The sequence below is a fragment of the Corylus avellana genome, chromosome ca9 (genome assembly GCF_901000735.1).
Source record: "Corylus avellana chromosome ca9, CavTom2PMs-1.0".
Lineage (NCBI taxonomy): Eukaryota > Viridiplantae > Streptophyta > Magnoliopsida > Fagales > Betulaceae > Corylus > Corylus avellana.
This window is the reverse complement of record NC_081549.1, coordinates 8,596,627-8,611,657: the sequence shown is the minus strand read 5'-3', so window position 1 is coordinate 8,611,657 and position 15,031 is coordinate 8,596,627. Positions and strand designations below refer to the sequence as shown.

The window sequence follows — 15,031 nt, the reverse complement described above, 5'->3', positions numbered from 1 at the left end:
TCCAAACTGTTATAAACAAAATTGCTTAAAGCTATTTTTATTTCTCATAAAAACTCATGAAGATAATAATTTCAAATAATAAAACGGTTTCAAAGTACTAAAAATTAAATGTTTGTAACACATATTACAACAATCCCCCACATGTTACAAACATTGGAATAAGAGGAGATTGAAAGCATGTATCAATGTGGTACCCGGAGGTTTTAACCACACCTAGGGTTAATAAGTTAAGAACTTAATGAATCGTGGTAGAGTTAGACTCTTTTAACCAAATCCATAAGATAATCAAACTTATCATCCACATAACTTTCTCCAAAACAAATCAAATCAACTTAAATCAAATAAATTGGGTTGTTCTATAGCGGGTTGGCACCTTATACAGGCCATGCGCCTCTGGGTTTCATGAGTGCTTTAGAGACATGCTAAAGTCTCTTAGGAGGCTGCACCACCTCCACACTCACATAGGTGACATCCATCAAAAATGTGTGCAGAGAACATCACATCCCAACAAGTAGGGACTATGGACACATTAAGAGTTTTAAACTCATCCTTACTCACTCTGCATCTTTTGTTATTACACCATAAAATGGCTTTCATGAGCGCTCTAGAGACCTACCCAAGTCTCATAGGAGATAGCACCTCCACACTCATATAGGTGGTATCCATCAAGAGTGTGTGCAGAGAACACCCCATCCCAACAGGTAGGGACTATGGATCCATTAAGAGCTTTAAGCTCATCCTTAATCATTCTGCATCTTGTACTGTCTTACACCATAGGGATGGACTCATCACTAATCTTCCCAACAAGATAGTTAATAAACATAAATTGACAGTACCATACCTCATTTCACTTGTGACTTCGTTTCCCATTAAACCTCATTCATGGGATCTCCAATCACAGAGGTTGGGTATCAATCACAGTGTCATAATTTGGGTATCAGTCCTATCCCCCTCGATGCTTCTCTCACTAGCCTTCTTGCTAGTGGCATGGTCAAAGAATCTGCAGAATTCTTTTATGACCTCACAAAGTCCATGGACATAACCGGTCTCAGTAAGCTGCCTCACAATATTGTGCACTTTCTTATTATAAATTCTTTACTCTTTGCTAGAGCTATGGCAGCCTATCAATCACAATAAGTGCATGCATGTAATGAAATTACAATTATTATTATTGTGCTATTTTCTTATTAACTTTTTCACTTGTTGTCATGTGATAGGAAACATGGGAAGGGTGGACTCCAAAAGAACTAGAACATGTGGACAATGGTACAATTAAACTTGAAAGGATTAATCATGCGGTTGTCATTGTTGGTTTCGGAACGGTTCGAAAGTAGGACGGCAAAGGGAGAAATATTTGGGCCATCAAGAATGCATGAGAACCGAGTGAGGATAAGTGATTTGGTAGATTTGCTCGACATACAAGTATGTAGAAGCTGGTAGGCTATGTTTTTCAAGTCCTACTATGACTAGGAACCTAATACTACTCTAGGAGATATAAGTAGGCCTGGGTATCGGTCAAAACAGTTCGGTTTTGGCTCTTATCGGTTATTAACCGAAATTTTTTAGTTAAATGGTTTATTAATTAACTGATACCGGACCAATAAGAATTTTAACTGAAATTATTTGTTATAACGGTACACGATTAAACAGTTCGGTTAAACTGGTTAGCCGGTTTAATCATGGGCTTTATATTGATTTATTTTGTTGGGCCAAAAATGAGTTTTTTTGACTTTTGAGAGCCCAAATACTTTTTGTTGGGCTAAAATAACTTATTAAAAATGAGTTGTTTTAGGGCTTAAATACTTTTTGTTGGGACCCAAATATTTGTTTTTTTGGCTAAAAATTGAAGCTTTTTTATATTGATCCACCACAACTTTTTTTTTTTTTTATATTATAAAATACATTTTTCCAAAGCAAATAGACTAATTAACATAATGAATGCTAATTAGACTAACAAAACTAGTTAATGAAAAATGCTTTCATCAAAGGCAAAGAATCCCATCCAATGCCATCACTAAAAAAAAAAAAAAATCAAACCTACCCAAACCCAAATTAAGATAAAGTTACATAGGTATATTAGTATATATATAATCCCAAAACTACGTCGTTTTAGCATCCCTACTTAACGGTTTATATCGGTTAAACAGTTAACCGATATGAAATCTTTAACCGGACTAAACCGAACCGATAAGCATACCGGTATAAAAAATTTAACTGATAAGGATATCAGTATATCGGTTACGGTTAATATCGATTCGGTCGAAACTGGTACATGGCTGGTAATCGGTAACCGGTTAATCTGCCTATCCCTAGATATAAGCCTATTTAAAAGGAGCTTGTGAATGCATTAGAGCTCACGTTTTTAGTTTCTAAAAGTGTTGTGTCCCTTATCATGTGAAAAACACATGTTTGTTTTTAATAGCATATGCTTTTTCACATACTTTTTTAGTAGTATTAATAAAAAATTACATTATTTTTTTTCTTTTAATGTTCAAATGATATATGACAATTTTAGAAATAAAATTGAAGAAACTTTTTCGACTCAATTTAGACAAAAATTTATATCCTTATTTTAATAAAAGTTTTATGATAATCTATTTGAAAATTATGATAACCATATGATGTAGATCAGAGTGCTTGAGACTTTATGAGGAAGACTAGGGCTGATATGAGTGTGAAGGGACCCCAAAGAGTCAAGATATGATCGCAATGTCCGGACATGACCTTCGTGTCCGAACACAGGGAGTTATTCCGAGCTTTTGGAATTGATGTCCGGACACTCTAGCCGTCCAGACAGGTTTGCGATCTTGAGTTTCTGGAATTGGTGTCCGGACAGGGCCTCTAGCCGTCCGAACAAGGTTGCGATCTTGGAGTTTATGGGATTGCCATTTGGAGAGGGCCTCTAGCTGTTCGGACACCTCTATGTTATTTTATTCATGTTTTGTTTACCTGTCCGGACAAGGGGTATGTCCCTTCCGAATACCCTTCGTAGATTTACGAATACAATCTTAATTCGTATTTTTTTTAGGTTTAAGTTTTGGAGTCTATAAATACATGTTTATAGCCTTAAAAATGAGGTTTATGTTTATTATTTGATTTTCTCATGGTTGAATTTTTTCATGATTTTTCTTCAAACTTTAAATAACATTTATTATTTAGAGAAGATTTTTCTTTTTGATTTTGTTGATAACCTCACAATCTTAGTTGCTGTTGTTATTTCCATCACAATCCTAGGCTGCAACCACCAGGACAATCTAAAAGACTTTTATAGGAAGATTGAGATTATCCTCATAGCTAGGTGGCCTAGCTAATAAAACAAAAATGTCAATGAAACGTGTCACGGGGGTTCCCACAAATGGAACCCTAAGGCTACGCAATGTCTTTTAATGTTCGTGTTCCTGTTTCTGTTCATGATATATTAACTTCTGCCACCAGCTAGGCTCACTGTCATGTCACGTACAGTCACATGCATGTATCCTCCTCTCACTAAACTACTCTACATTAATATGCAGGCCTTTTGCTTTGCAAATTTATCAGAATATCAGCTTGATTTATATATTGTTATTGCTCCTTCAACACCAAATTTGGGCACTCGGGATAAATATATATATATATATATATATATATATATGGGTTAAATTTTTAATTTTAATTTATTAATTTTGTGTCAAATTTATATTAAGTTTATGAGTCAATTCTTATATTGTTCATACTGTGTCAAAGCAATGAATTAATAAATTTATTTAATTAAAGGTGTTTAACTCATCAACCAAGTATAATGGCTAATTTAATGTTGAGTTGACAAGCTATTTTATAAAGAAGTGTAGCTCCCTTTAACAAGTACGAAATTGCTGTAGAAAGCACAAATGAGCACTCCCACACTAAATTTGTTTCCCTGTAGTGTCAGTTACGTATCAATCTTTTCAGAAAGTCAAAACATGCAACAGTGATCTCACAATTGCTTCTCAGAGTTTTATTTCCAGTGTAGTACATGCATGCTTACACACAGACTGAATGGAGGCCTATGCTCGTTACTCATCATGACCTTATATATATATATCATCCCATCAGGGCCGGATGACTAAGAGGTTTTCCGATTCTATTTTTTTTTTTTAATATTCTTAAAAATTAATTTTTTATTCCTATATATATATATATATATAGTCTCCCTTATTTAAAATTTTAGTTTCGTCCCAGTATCAGATTGCTCTCGAGAAATTCAGTGCCATTCGAACTTATCATGGTTGGACATTATATTCAATCTGATTATGACGCTTAAATAATGATGTTTTAATCCTAAAATCAGTCACTATTCAATTAGTGAGGATATGGATCGATTCGAAATTAGTAGATATTTCCTTTAATTGGAATGGGTCAAGATTGTGAATATTTTGGATAAACCAAGGAAATTTTGTAGCAAAATCACGAAATATCATGGTGGTTTCTCAATATAAAATGTGAGATATATATATATATATGCTAATCATAACTTGACTTATTCGATTAAATAGATTAGACCATTTAATTATAACTCGTTAATTTCATGTTAGATTTTGCATATTACGTAAAAATTTGTTGGCTTTTATGTCATGTGTTGAGTTTAGGCCATGTCAAAATGTGTTTAGGTATATTTTAAAATTATATAAGTTAACTTTAACTCGATCCATTTAATTAAATGAGTCAGATTTTTAAATTCTAACTTGTTAATTTCATGTCGAGGTTGTGAATTATGTCAAAAATTACTAACCCTAATTAGAGTTTGATTGAGATTTTAACAAATGAATTATCAAAGATTTCCGCTTTAAAACTTTCAGTTATTAGCCAGCAATGCACGTTGTTACGACATGGCATGTCCATTCGTGCATGTACAATCAAAAACAATGAAACCAAAAAAGAAAAGTTTGTGAAAAGAAAGAAACCTAATAAAAAAAACTCATAAAGCGACATTAAAATATAATTAATCTTAATATCAAATTGGTCCTTCGATGACTTTGAGATTACCTTTGGTCCATACGTATCGATCATTAATTAAATAAGTTAAAAAAAAAAAATCAACTAGTAAAGCCAAAAAAAATTATGACAATTTAATGAAGTGGTTAAATTTTAATTAAACCTCCATAGAAATCGGAATAGAATCTTTTTCAATTTATTTTGAACTGAAAAATATATAGTTTATGGTTAGAATTTATAAGAAGAAATCCTAAAGCCATAAATAGAACACATTTTCACTAACAAAAAATAATAATAAAATATTATTTTAAATTAAAAAAAAAATTAAAATTAAAATAATAAAAAATTAGAAAGTATTTAAAAAAAACTAAGGGTGGACCAGGCCATAGGGGTGATGGGGTGGTCGGACCACCCCAACTGCCAAACTTTAAAAAAAAAAAAAAAAATCGTTTGGTCCCCTAGGTGCCCAAATAATTCTGTGAAAATAAATGGGTGGCTTCGGACAATTCCAAACCCACCACCTCTAAAAATAAATCTAAAAAAAAAATATATATATATAATGGTGGTCTTTAGGGTGGCTTCAGCCACCCAAAATAATAAAGGGTGAACCGCCACCCCCCTGGTCAGTTTGGCCACTCTTTAGTTTTTTTAAAATATTTCTAATTTTTTTTTTCATTATTATTGTTTTTAAATTTAAAATAATATTTTATTATTATTTTTGGTTAGTGAACATGTGTCCTATTTATGACTTTATAATTTTTAAGAAAAAATATTTGTCATAAACTGAATATTCTCCGGTCTATTTTGGATCGGGGAGATCCAATTCCATAGAAATTTCCATACCAAGATGATGCTTATCTTCTTCCACGTGTGCAGAAACTTTTACGTTGACTTTCCATTGGTCTGAGATTCCACGGCTTATGCTGCAGGTGAAGCGCATGGGATTGTTACCCATAAGCCGGCTCGGATCAGCCTCGAAGCCATGCGAAAACAAACCTGCTCAGCTCCATGGCCACTTTAAGTCTAACGACGACAGCATGTCGTAAGGCGATGACGTCACTACATCTAACCGGGAAGATGGCCGCGTGGTAGAATTATTTCTGAGTGATACACTGACAGCGCGAAAATCAGCTCAAATTACATCTCACCTCTGGCGCGTGCATCTTACGGACATAAAAAAGCTTTCCTAATTGGAAAAGTAATGTTACCACGTTTTTGGGCTTTTTAACATTAATTTAATGATTTTCAAGACCCAAGTTTAAAATTAATTTTAAATCTAAGACGGTAAGACCTTTGCCTATGGCCCTATATCTCCGTCAAATAAATAATAAAAATAACAAAAATAATACAATTATGATCTTAAGATAAAATTAAAAAGGGACAAAAAGCAAAATAATAATAATAATAATAATCTCAACAAAAGCTCGGACACCGCCTCCGTGGGGGCCCAAGAGATTGGTTATTCATATTTATGAAAGACATAACAATCACATTTGGGCATGATATAATTTCTTTAACTCGTTAATTTTGTGTTTAAGTATGCTCCTTAACCTGATATTTACTTACTAAAAAAAAAAACAGATGATGGTCTTAAACTTAAAAATATGAAAAAACTTTACTTTATACTCTTGAACAACTATGTATTTTGAGAAACTTAAAAAAATTCAAAAACTCTCAATTTACACTCATGAATTTTCAATTTCAATCAATTTACTCATTCCGTCAGATTTCAAATCTTAAAAGTAATAAAATAACGTTTATACCCATTGACTTTTTTTATTTATTTATTAAATTTCAAATTAAAAATTTTTAAAAAATAATAAAGTTATTAAAATTTGTTTTTGACCCATGGTGACCCATTTTTTCCTTTTAAAAAAAAGAGAAATGCTAGACATCTCAAATTTTCTTTCCAAAAAATAATTTCCAAATGATGTGTCACCATCCCATGAATTGGTGACACACTTTCCAAAATAATAAATCTTATGAGATGGTGACATATCATTTATGAATCAACTATTGAGAAGAAATTTTAGGATGTGTAGCACTCTTCTTTTAAAAAAGATGAAAGTTGAATTGTAATTTAATTTTTTTAGCATTTTCGTTAGAAGTTAACGGCTAAAACTAACAGAATGAGTAAATTTTAAGGTGTCTTATCAAAAGGCGCAGCAGATGATAGCAAATTATAATTTAAGAGTTTAAAGTAAAATTTGTCTTAAAAATATAGAGTTTCAAAATCTTCAAATCATGATCTTAAAATAAATAAATAAATAAATAATATAAAGGGTAAAAACATGTGGAAGTGAGGGTGACGCGATATGGTGGCGGCTGAAAAGATGGAGCTTTAGTTTCCATATTTACGCTTGATCCTTCAACAGAAGCACTTTCAATTATTTGTTTCATCCATTAAATTTCTCTGTTTTTAATCTCTCTCTCAAAAGTCACACGTCGCACCATTTTCTCTCCCAGAAAAAAAGAAAAGAAAAAAAGTAATCATCAATTCATCATCTTCTTCTTCTCTCTCTCTCTCTGTCTCTCGTGCGTGCGAAATACAACATTATCCTTTTGCCGTACTGTTTTATCTGTAGCTACTTGGCGCACCGGCATGGACAACAACAACCAACTGCACCGAAGAAAACCAACCAAAAAGACCAAATCCAAGAAAAACAACCCCATCAAGGTTGTCTACATATCCAACCCCATGAAGGTCAAGACCAGCGCCTCACAATTCAGAGCTCTGGTACAAGAGCTCACCGGCCAGGACGCCGAATTGCCGGACCCCGCCAAGTTCCAGTGCCCCGACGGCGTTGATGCCGGCGGCCGCCATCATCAGCAGGTCTCTGATGACCACGATCATCATCACCCGATGATGATGAATCATCATTCGCTGGAGGAGGTAGTGCCCCTAGTGGACCCCAGTCACGGGCAGCCCGGCCAGTTCGAGCCGTTGGATGATGTTTTCACCCCACAGATGATCGAGAGCTTGTCGGGGTTGTTGCCGACCAGTGTGTTCTATGAATCTCCACCGGTCGATGTGCTTAGAAGGCTAGATGCAGTGTGATCAATTGACTCGATCCAGTAAGCTTTCTGATCAGGCCTAGCTAGTAGGACCATTAAGGTTGTATATATGTATATATGTTGCATATATACATATATATATATATTTATATATGTATTTTGTATTAATTATTAAATATTGAACGTATTTGTCTCTTTTGTATTATCTGTTTTTTGCTTTGTTTTAGTAATTAACATCTAATAATCTCTCTAGCTAGCTAGGGCTGCAATTGTAATATTACTCCTTGCCCACTAAATCGCCTAAGGTGTGGTGTTTGAATATTTAACTTTTGCTTCTTTTAAAAAGAGTTTTTAAGTGCTAATCTTTGAGCTAAAATAATTTGTATGGGAGTTGAAACTCAAGCCACAAAGATATGGGGAAAAGTTCTAGCAGGCATTAAGGGGCCAGCTTATTTACACTTGCAAAGACAAGTACACTACAAACCTAAGGGAATGACAGAGAGATTCATGATCTCTATTTTGATACTATGTTAAAGTTTTATGAAAGCTTAAGTCGATAGTATGAGATGAATTTCATTATTAATTTATATTTTAACAGTTTGAAAAAGCTAGCTAGTCATGAATTTTGTTAGAATATTAATATGATTAAATTCATTATTTCTTATTATATTAAGTTTTTAAATATACAAGTGATGATTAAATATGATATTAGACTAAATGTCTTGAGTTTAAACTTTTTTTTAGTCGTTATTTTTTATTTTAATTGAATATCATAGAATTTGAAAAATATTAATTAATAGTTTCCAACATCAAACATTTGTTCTATTCAAGTTATTTGATGGACAAGGGCATATATAGTGTGTGGAAAATGTGGTTAGAAAAGTAAAGCAAAATTAGTGGTTGAAATTGATTTGCCCTGGTCCCCAAATGATGAAATAGATATGTTTTTTAGTGCCGACTGATGAGAATGGAACTCATGTATGTTACTTCAGCTTCCCGTGAGCGAGCTACTAGCTTGTACTAATATGGCTTTGCAGCTTGTACATATATAGGATCAAAAGATAAGAGCTGTTTTGTCTTTTGATTACTTTCTAGGATTCATTTTCTCGACTTTTGTCTTGTTATGGTGATAAATATTGGTTATCCAAAAACAACAAATTAATGTCTATCTCAGCCTAGCTTGTAGCCCATTTGGAAAAGATGCTTTCCGTTCTAGCTAGGGAGTGTGAATACAAAGCAACCAGCTGCTAGTGGGGACGACGTCTATATGTATCATATATATCTCCAGTTTTCATTTTCTATAATATTATTAATTGATCCCTATATAAGAGAGGATCACTATTACAAATGGGATTTAATAGATTTTTCTTCTCTCAATAAGTGGTAGAAAAACATATATAGTCGCCTTGAACTCTATATCATGGAGTTTTCCTCAAAGATTGGATTTTCTATATATGACCAAGGAGGGATTTGGGGAATTCTCTTGAAAAATAGCATTACTCATCATTCAGCTTCTCTCTCTCTCTCTCTCTCTATCTACGTGTATGCATGTGTTACAATCTTAAATGTCTTACATGACTCAAGTGAAATTTTAACTGTCTGTGTATATAAACTTTTAGACACTCTCCTATTATAAGTCGATTTTTAAGAATAATTTTTACTTGTGTCGTCATTTAGTATCAGAGTCAAGTATTATATCGTGAATTCGAGTCACAGAAAGAACGGCTTATAAAATAGAGTGAGTCGACGTGAACGTCGGATTCGAAAGCGTGTTAGTATATTTTAATTCTAAATGTCCTACATAGCCTAAGAGCAATCTTAATTTTTTTTTTTATTTTTTATATATATATATAAAAGTTTCCTAGAGCTAGCTCCATCATCCCTAGCTTTAGATAGTCATATAGCCGTCTATAGCATAAGGTACGTACACAACAGTTTTGAGTCAGTGGCTTCTTTGTGAGAGAGACAGAGAGAGAGCTAGCTAGTACTCACCTTACATTGACGGACAATCTGCTCTCTCTCACTCTCTCTCTCTCTCTCTCTCAATATGCATGAATTAATGCATTTGCACCAGTAAAATGGGAAGTCAAGTCTACTCTATTATGGTTGTATATATAACTACATGCAATAATGTTGGTAACTTTTTGTGCCATTAGTGGCAAGGTTTTCAACAAATTTGTAAGAGAGAAAACAATATAAGAGCTGCAGGCACTCGACAAACATTGAAGGACAACATAAGAAGGACTACTTGCATAAAATTTCTGAATAAAATCAAGTCATCATAAACACTACTGGCAGATAGTTCTAATTGATTCAAGAAACAAGAATCTGCTTAATTTCCTGCAAGCCCTTCTAGCTAGCTTGGATGCCATAGGAGTTTTTTGTTTGAGGGAATTCAATATTTAACAACAATAAGTGTTTTGTTAATTAAGAAATCTTGGAGCGTCTCCAATGCAAATGTTATAAAACTTTCATATTGTGTATATTTAACTAATTAATATGAGGTAAAAATCACGTCCAGCAACTTGCTTTCTCTTTATCTAAAACAAATATTTTACTTTTTGATTAGCTACTTTTTAGGCAATCATCACTATGGCTAGAGCTAACTCTAGTACTTGAACCCTTGACCAACAAATAATTGGGTATTTCAACTTATTCTCAGTTACATGCAGGTTGGGAAAATTTGAGCAAGTCCATTTACAACTTCTTTTTGGGAGAAGAATATAAATATTTCATTTATTTATTTATTTTTGGTATCTGAAGACTAGCTAGAATATAAAATCTTTATCAAGTCGTCGCACCTTTTTCCATATATGTCATATTCAATAAGTTATTCGCGAACAGCTTTCTCAACTCGTGGGCAACTTGCATGTATATCTGATTGACCTTTTGCAAGACTCCTGAATACTTCTTCTTTTGCCCCACCAATTATCTTTTTGTGTGTACCCTCAATGATCGATTGAGTAAACTTATTGTTTGGGTTATCTTATATCAATTGTGAAAGAGACTGGTGGTCACTTTATAAGTGTGAGGAAAAACTTTACCTCTTGAACTAGCTTTTGGAGTTAAAAGAGGCACATGACCACCTATCACTGGTATCAGAGCCTAGGTTTACCAACAAGTTTCACCTCAACAATATACGGGAAAAACAGGTTGTCGCTGCTCCGACTTATGGCCCGATGTGTGAGAAGGAGATTGTTGGAATTATTTCACATCAGCTGTGGAAGGGGTTGATGGTCACTTTATAAGTGTGAAGGAAAGTCTCACTTCTTGAGCTAGCTTTTAGGGTTGAGAGAGGCCCAAGATCCCGTTGTGGAATAGCCCTAACACCTATTGTGAGATCATTCTCATGGGGTTTTATCACCATCTTTGCCTTTCTATATATAGAAGGTTTAGTGACTACAAACTCAGAATTAAATTGGTAAAATTTCAAAAACTAAATAACTCAAATTTGCTTATACTCACCCACCAAAGTTGACAAAATTTAATTGATAATAGATATTCATTTTTTTTTTCTTTTTTGTAGTAAGTACTAGTAATTATAAATAAAACAAAACAACAAGAAAAAAAGAAGTACAAAAGCACACAGGTATATTCTGAATGATAACAATACTAAAACAACTAAGATGGAAAAGAGTCAAGAGCTTTTGATGTTAAAAGCTTCTTAGAAAAAAAAAAAAAATCATTTTTAAGCTTTTTTAAAAAGTGTATTTTTGCCCTACTTAAAGTAAAAATGCCAAAGTGCTGTAATTTTTTACCAAATTAACTAATTTTTTTTTTTGTTTGGCATAAGTTTTTTAGGTACTAAAACTACTTTTTAAACTCTTTAACACAATTTCAAATAAGCTATAAGACAAACATCACCTAACCAAACAAAACACAACGGATTAGATAAGACGCCACCTATGTTGTTTGATAAATCCGATTTTGTTTATTAGTGTATTTTGGAGGGTAATTTTTTATTTTGTTCATCCAATTCTGACTTTTGCGTAGGTTCTCTCGCAAGAGCTTTAACAATTTGTCTCTGATCTTCTACATTTTCCAATTAGTAGTTTCCGACATGTAGGCAAGTAGTCGGGGAGGTAAGTAACCAAACATGGCTTCAAATTGTGTCACTCTTGTAGAGTGGTGGAATGAGGTATTGTAGCAATTTTTTGCAGAGGTAGCTACTACACCCACTATTTTGGTTTGTCACATATCATGCATCGAAGATAATTTTCTACATACCCTTCTTCATAGCTAACACCAAAGAAACTAATCCTTTCTCAGAGGTTGACATCAAATTCACCTCCCTTTTAGAACTTGGCTGAAAATGCTATTGGTAACTAGTTCAGCATTAGAACTGCTCCAATTCCCTTACTTGATGCATCACACTCTATTAAGAAAGGTTGAGTAAAATATGGCAGGATGAGAACCAGAGGGTTGTTCATTGCCTTTTTAAGCTTCTCAAAGGCATTCTCAGCATCATCATTCCAATGAAAAGAATTTATCTTTAATAAATTTCTTTACATGCTACCCCCAATCACATGTAAAGAAATCTCGGGATTAACCTCATTGCAGCTAAATTAAATCAGCCCCTGAATCTTCGTATTCTTCTTACTGTCCATATTTTCCATTCACAAAAAAACTCTACACTTTCAATTAAGGACAATTTAGGATTTTTGAAACTCATGCCCTTTAAGCCACTTAGAGTCACAATTGTAGCACAATTCCTTCCTTCTCCTTTCTTCCATTTGGGCTTGGGAAATTTTATGAATAGGAACAGTGGCCTTCAAAGGCCCCACGTACAGTAGGCTGGTTAGTAGTAGCAACACTCACTTTTGACACTCCCTGAATTAGGAAAGTTCATATTTGAGTTCTTATAATTCCTTTTCCCATTTGAAACATGCTCTTCTTGTATTTTAGCTAACCTATAGGCAGTCAACAAAGTTTTATGAGTGAACATCCTAATTGGTAGTCTAATTTCTTCTGTTATACCACTTAAGAAACAACTCAGCTTATAAGTTTTTGAAAATTCCCTCAATCTATTTGATAGTGCTTCAAATTTGCACTTATACTCCTCCATACAGGATTGTTATTTTAATCTAGTTAAAGGCTCTATAGGGTCATCATAAGAACTATCCCCAAATCTATCTTAAAGGTATTGAGATGAAACTTCCCAATTAGGCAAGGATCCTGAGCTATGCATTTCTTGAAATCACATTAAGGCTCTGCATTCCATATGAAAAAAAAAAGCAAGAAAAAAATTTCTGGTTATATGGGGTTTTATGAAATGACAAAAATTTCTTTCAAACCAGTTTGAAGGAAATATCCTTCAATCCATTTAAAATAGTGCCAAGTGTCTATAAACATTTAAAATGCACATTAAATTCTTAACATTATTAATAGCAGTTTACTAATTTAGACTAATTTTAATGTGCCTTTTAAATATTTATAGACACTTGTCACTATTTTAAATGGGTTGAAAGATATTTTGTCCAAACCAGTTTGGAGGAAATTTTTGTCATAAAAGAAAAATAGCTTGATATAACCAACCGAATGGATCATTTCCATCATATTTAGGAAAGTCGATGCGAACCGACCTTGTATAAATGCCACCATAATCTTTCCCATTTTGCTTCATTCTTGTATTGTTGTCCTCATGGTATGGTATTCTTGCATTTCTATCATCATTGTACTGCATCATTGGGTATTTGTCATCATGGTATTACATCCTATTAGCATGTCTCTCTCCTTGACAACGCATTCTTGCATGTTGGTCTCTTTGATGGAAAATTCTTGCATTGTTGTGCGGCTTGTGCCCTTACATTGATGGAATATTCTTGGGCATCTAGAATTCTTGATAGCTCATTTTTAGTGCTTATAAATATGTTAGTAGAATAGGAGTAATTAAGTAGAGAAGAAAGTTTATGTGTTTGTACTGTGGTATTCTAGTTGAGATTTGTATTGTGGTTACTTTCACCCAAAGTGAAGATTATCAGTTTATTTTTGTTTATTCTATACACTTTGACCGGATCTATGTAACATCCCAAAAAATATTTAGGATTAAGAGTGCTCTTCCAGAGTCTTCAATTAGGTTAAATGAACTTGATATGGTATTGATATTGGCTTTGTTTACTATTAAATATTGAAAATATTTCTTACGTTTAAGAATTTTTTGCGTTTACTCCAAAGCAAATAAAATACATAACAAAATATATTTTAAAGTAACATTTTCGAGCACTCACAAATCACAATGGTTTATGCAAATTTTTATGCAAAATGGAGAGTCAAAACTCACTTTATCTAGTTTAGTTAATGGGTTTTTAAAGGTACCCTACAACCAATTAACTATATTTTTATTTATATCATTTTAAATATTCTTATTGATTCTATCTTTATTTCTTTTCTAAAAATCACATTTCTTTCTTTATTTTTGCAATAGAAATCCTTTTAGCACAATAAGTTTTCAATGGTCATTATTTTTCGAACAATCTTTGAAATGGTTGTACTTTATAACAATCATATTTTTCAATAGTTATATTTTTCAAATGTCGTATTTGTTGAAAATTTCTCATAACTTTTCATTAAATGAATCATTAGTCCCAAAAGTGGACCAATCAACAAAAACCAACAAGTTAAAAATAGACTTTAGTCCACAAAATAATTACATCAAACTATATCACCACAAAATAGCCGTTAACTTCCCTGATTTACCCTTAAAAATACTAAAATATCACTATTTTTTTTTTAAAAAAAAAATTTGGAATCAAGGGTAAATTTAAAATTTTATAAAAAAATCAGGAGTATAAGTGTCATTGCGTTACTTTTAATGTTTAAAATCTGATGAAGGGGGTCAAATTGATTGCAATTAAAAATTTAGAGGTCCAAATTGAGAAGTTTTAAAGTTTAAAGACTTCTCAAATCGCTTAGTAATTTAAGAATATAAATTAAAGTTACCATTAAAAAATATATATATATATATATAAAAGAGATTATATGAAACGTATTAAAAATTTCAAATAAATACATTATAACACATTGGCCACTTCTGAAAGTGACAAGACATGAGACAACTCGTCTAAAG

At 32.8% G+C, this 15,031-nt stretch overlaps 1 protein-coding gene across 1 annotated transcript; it reads left to right on the top strand.

Annotated features, from left to right (window-relative positions):
* The first annotated feature begins 7,339 nt into the window (after nt 1-7,339).
* On the top strand, nt 7,340-8,327 carry LOC132161827 (sigma factor binding protein 1, chloroplastic-like). Its single transcript, XM_059572024.1, has one exon. It carries the CDS (start codon nt 7,553-7,555, stop codon nt 8,006-8,008), a length of 456 nt encoding a protein of 151 aa, XP_059428007.1. The 5' UTR covers nt 7,340-7,552; the 3' UTR covers nt 8,009-8,327.
* Nucleotides 8,328-15,031: the final 6,704 nt, after the last annotated feature.

Coding starts and splice junctions, on each gene's coding strand:
- LOC132161827 (XM_059572024.1), top strand. CDS start 7,553: ATGGACAACAACAACCAACTGCACCGAAGAAAACCAACCAAAAAGACC.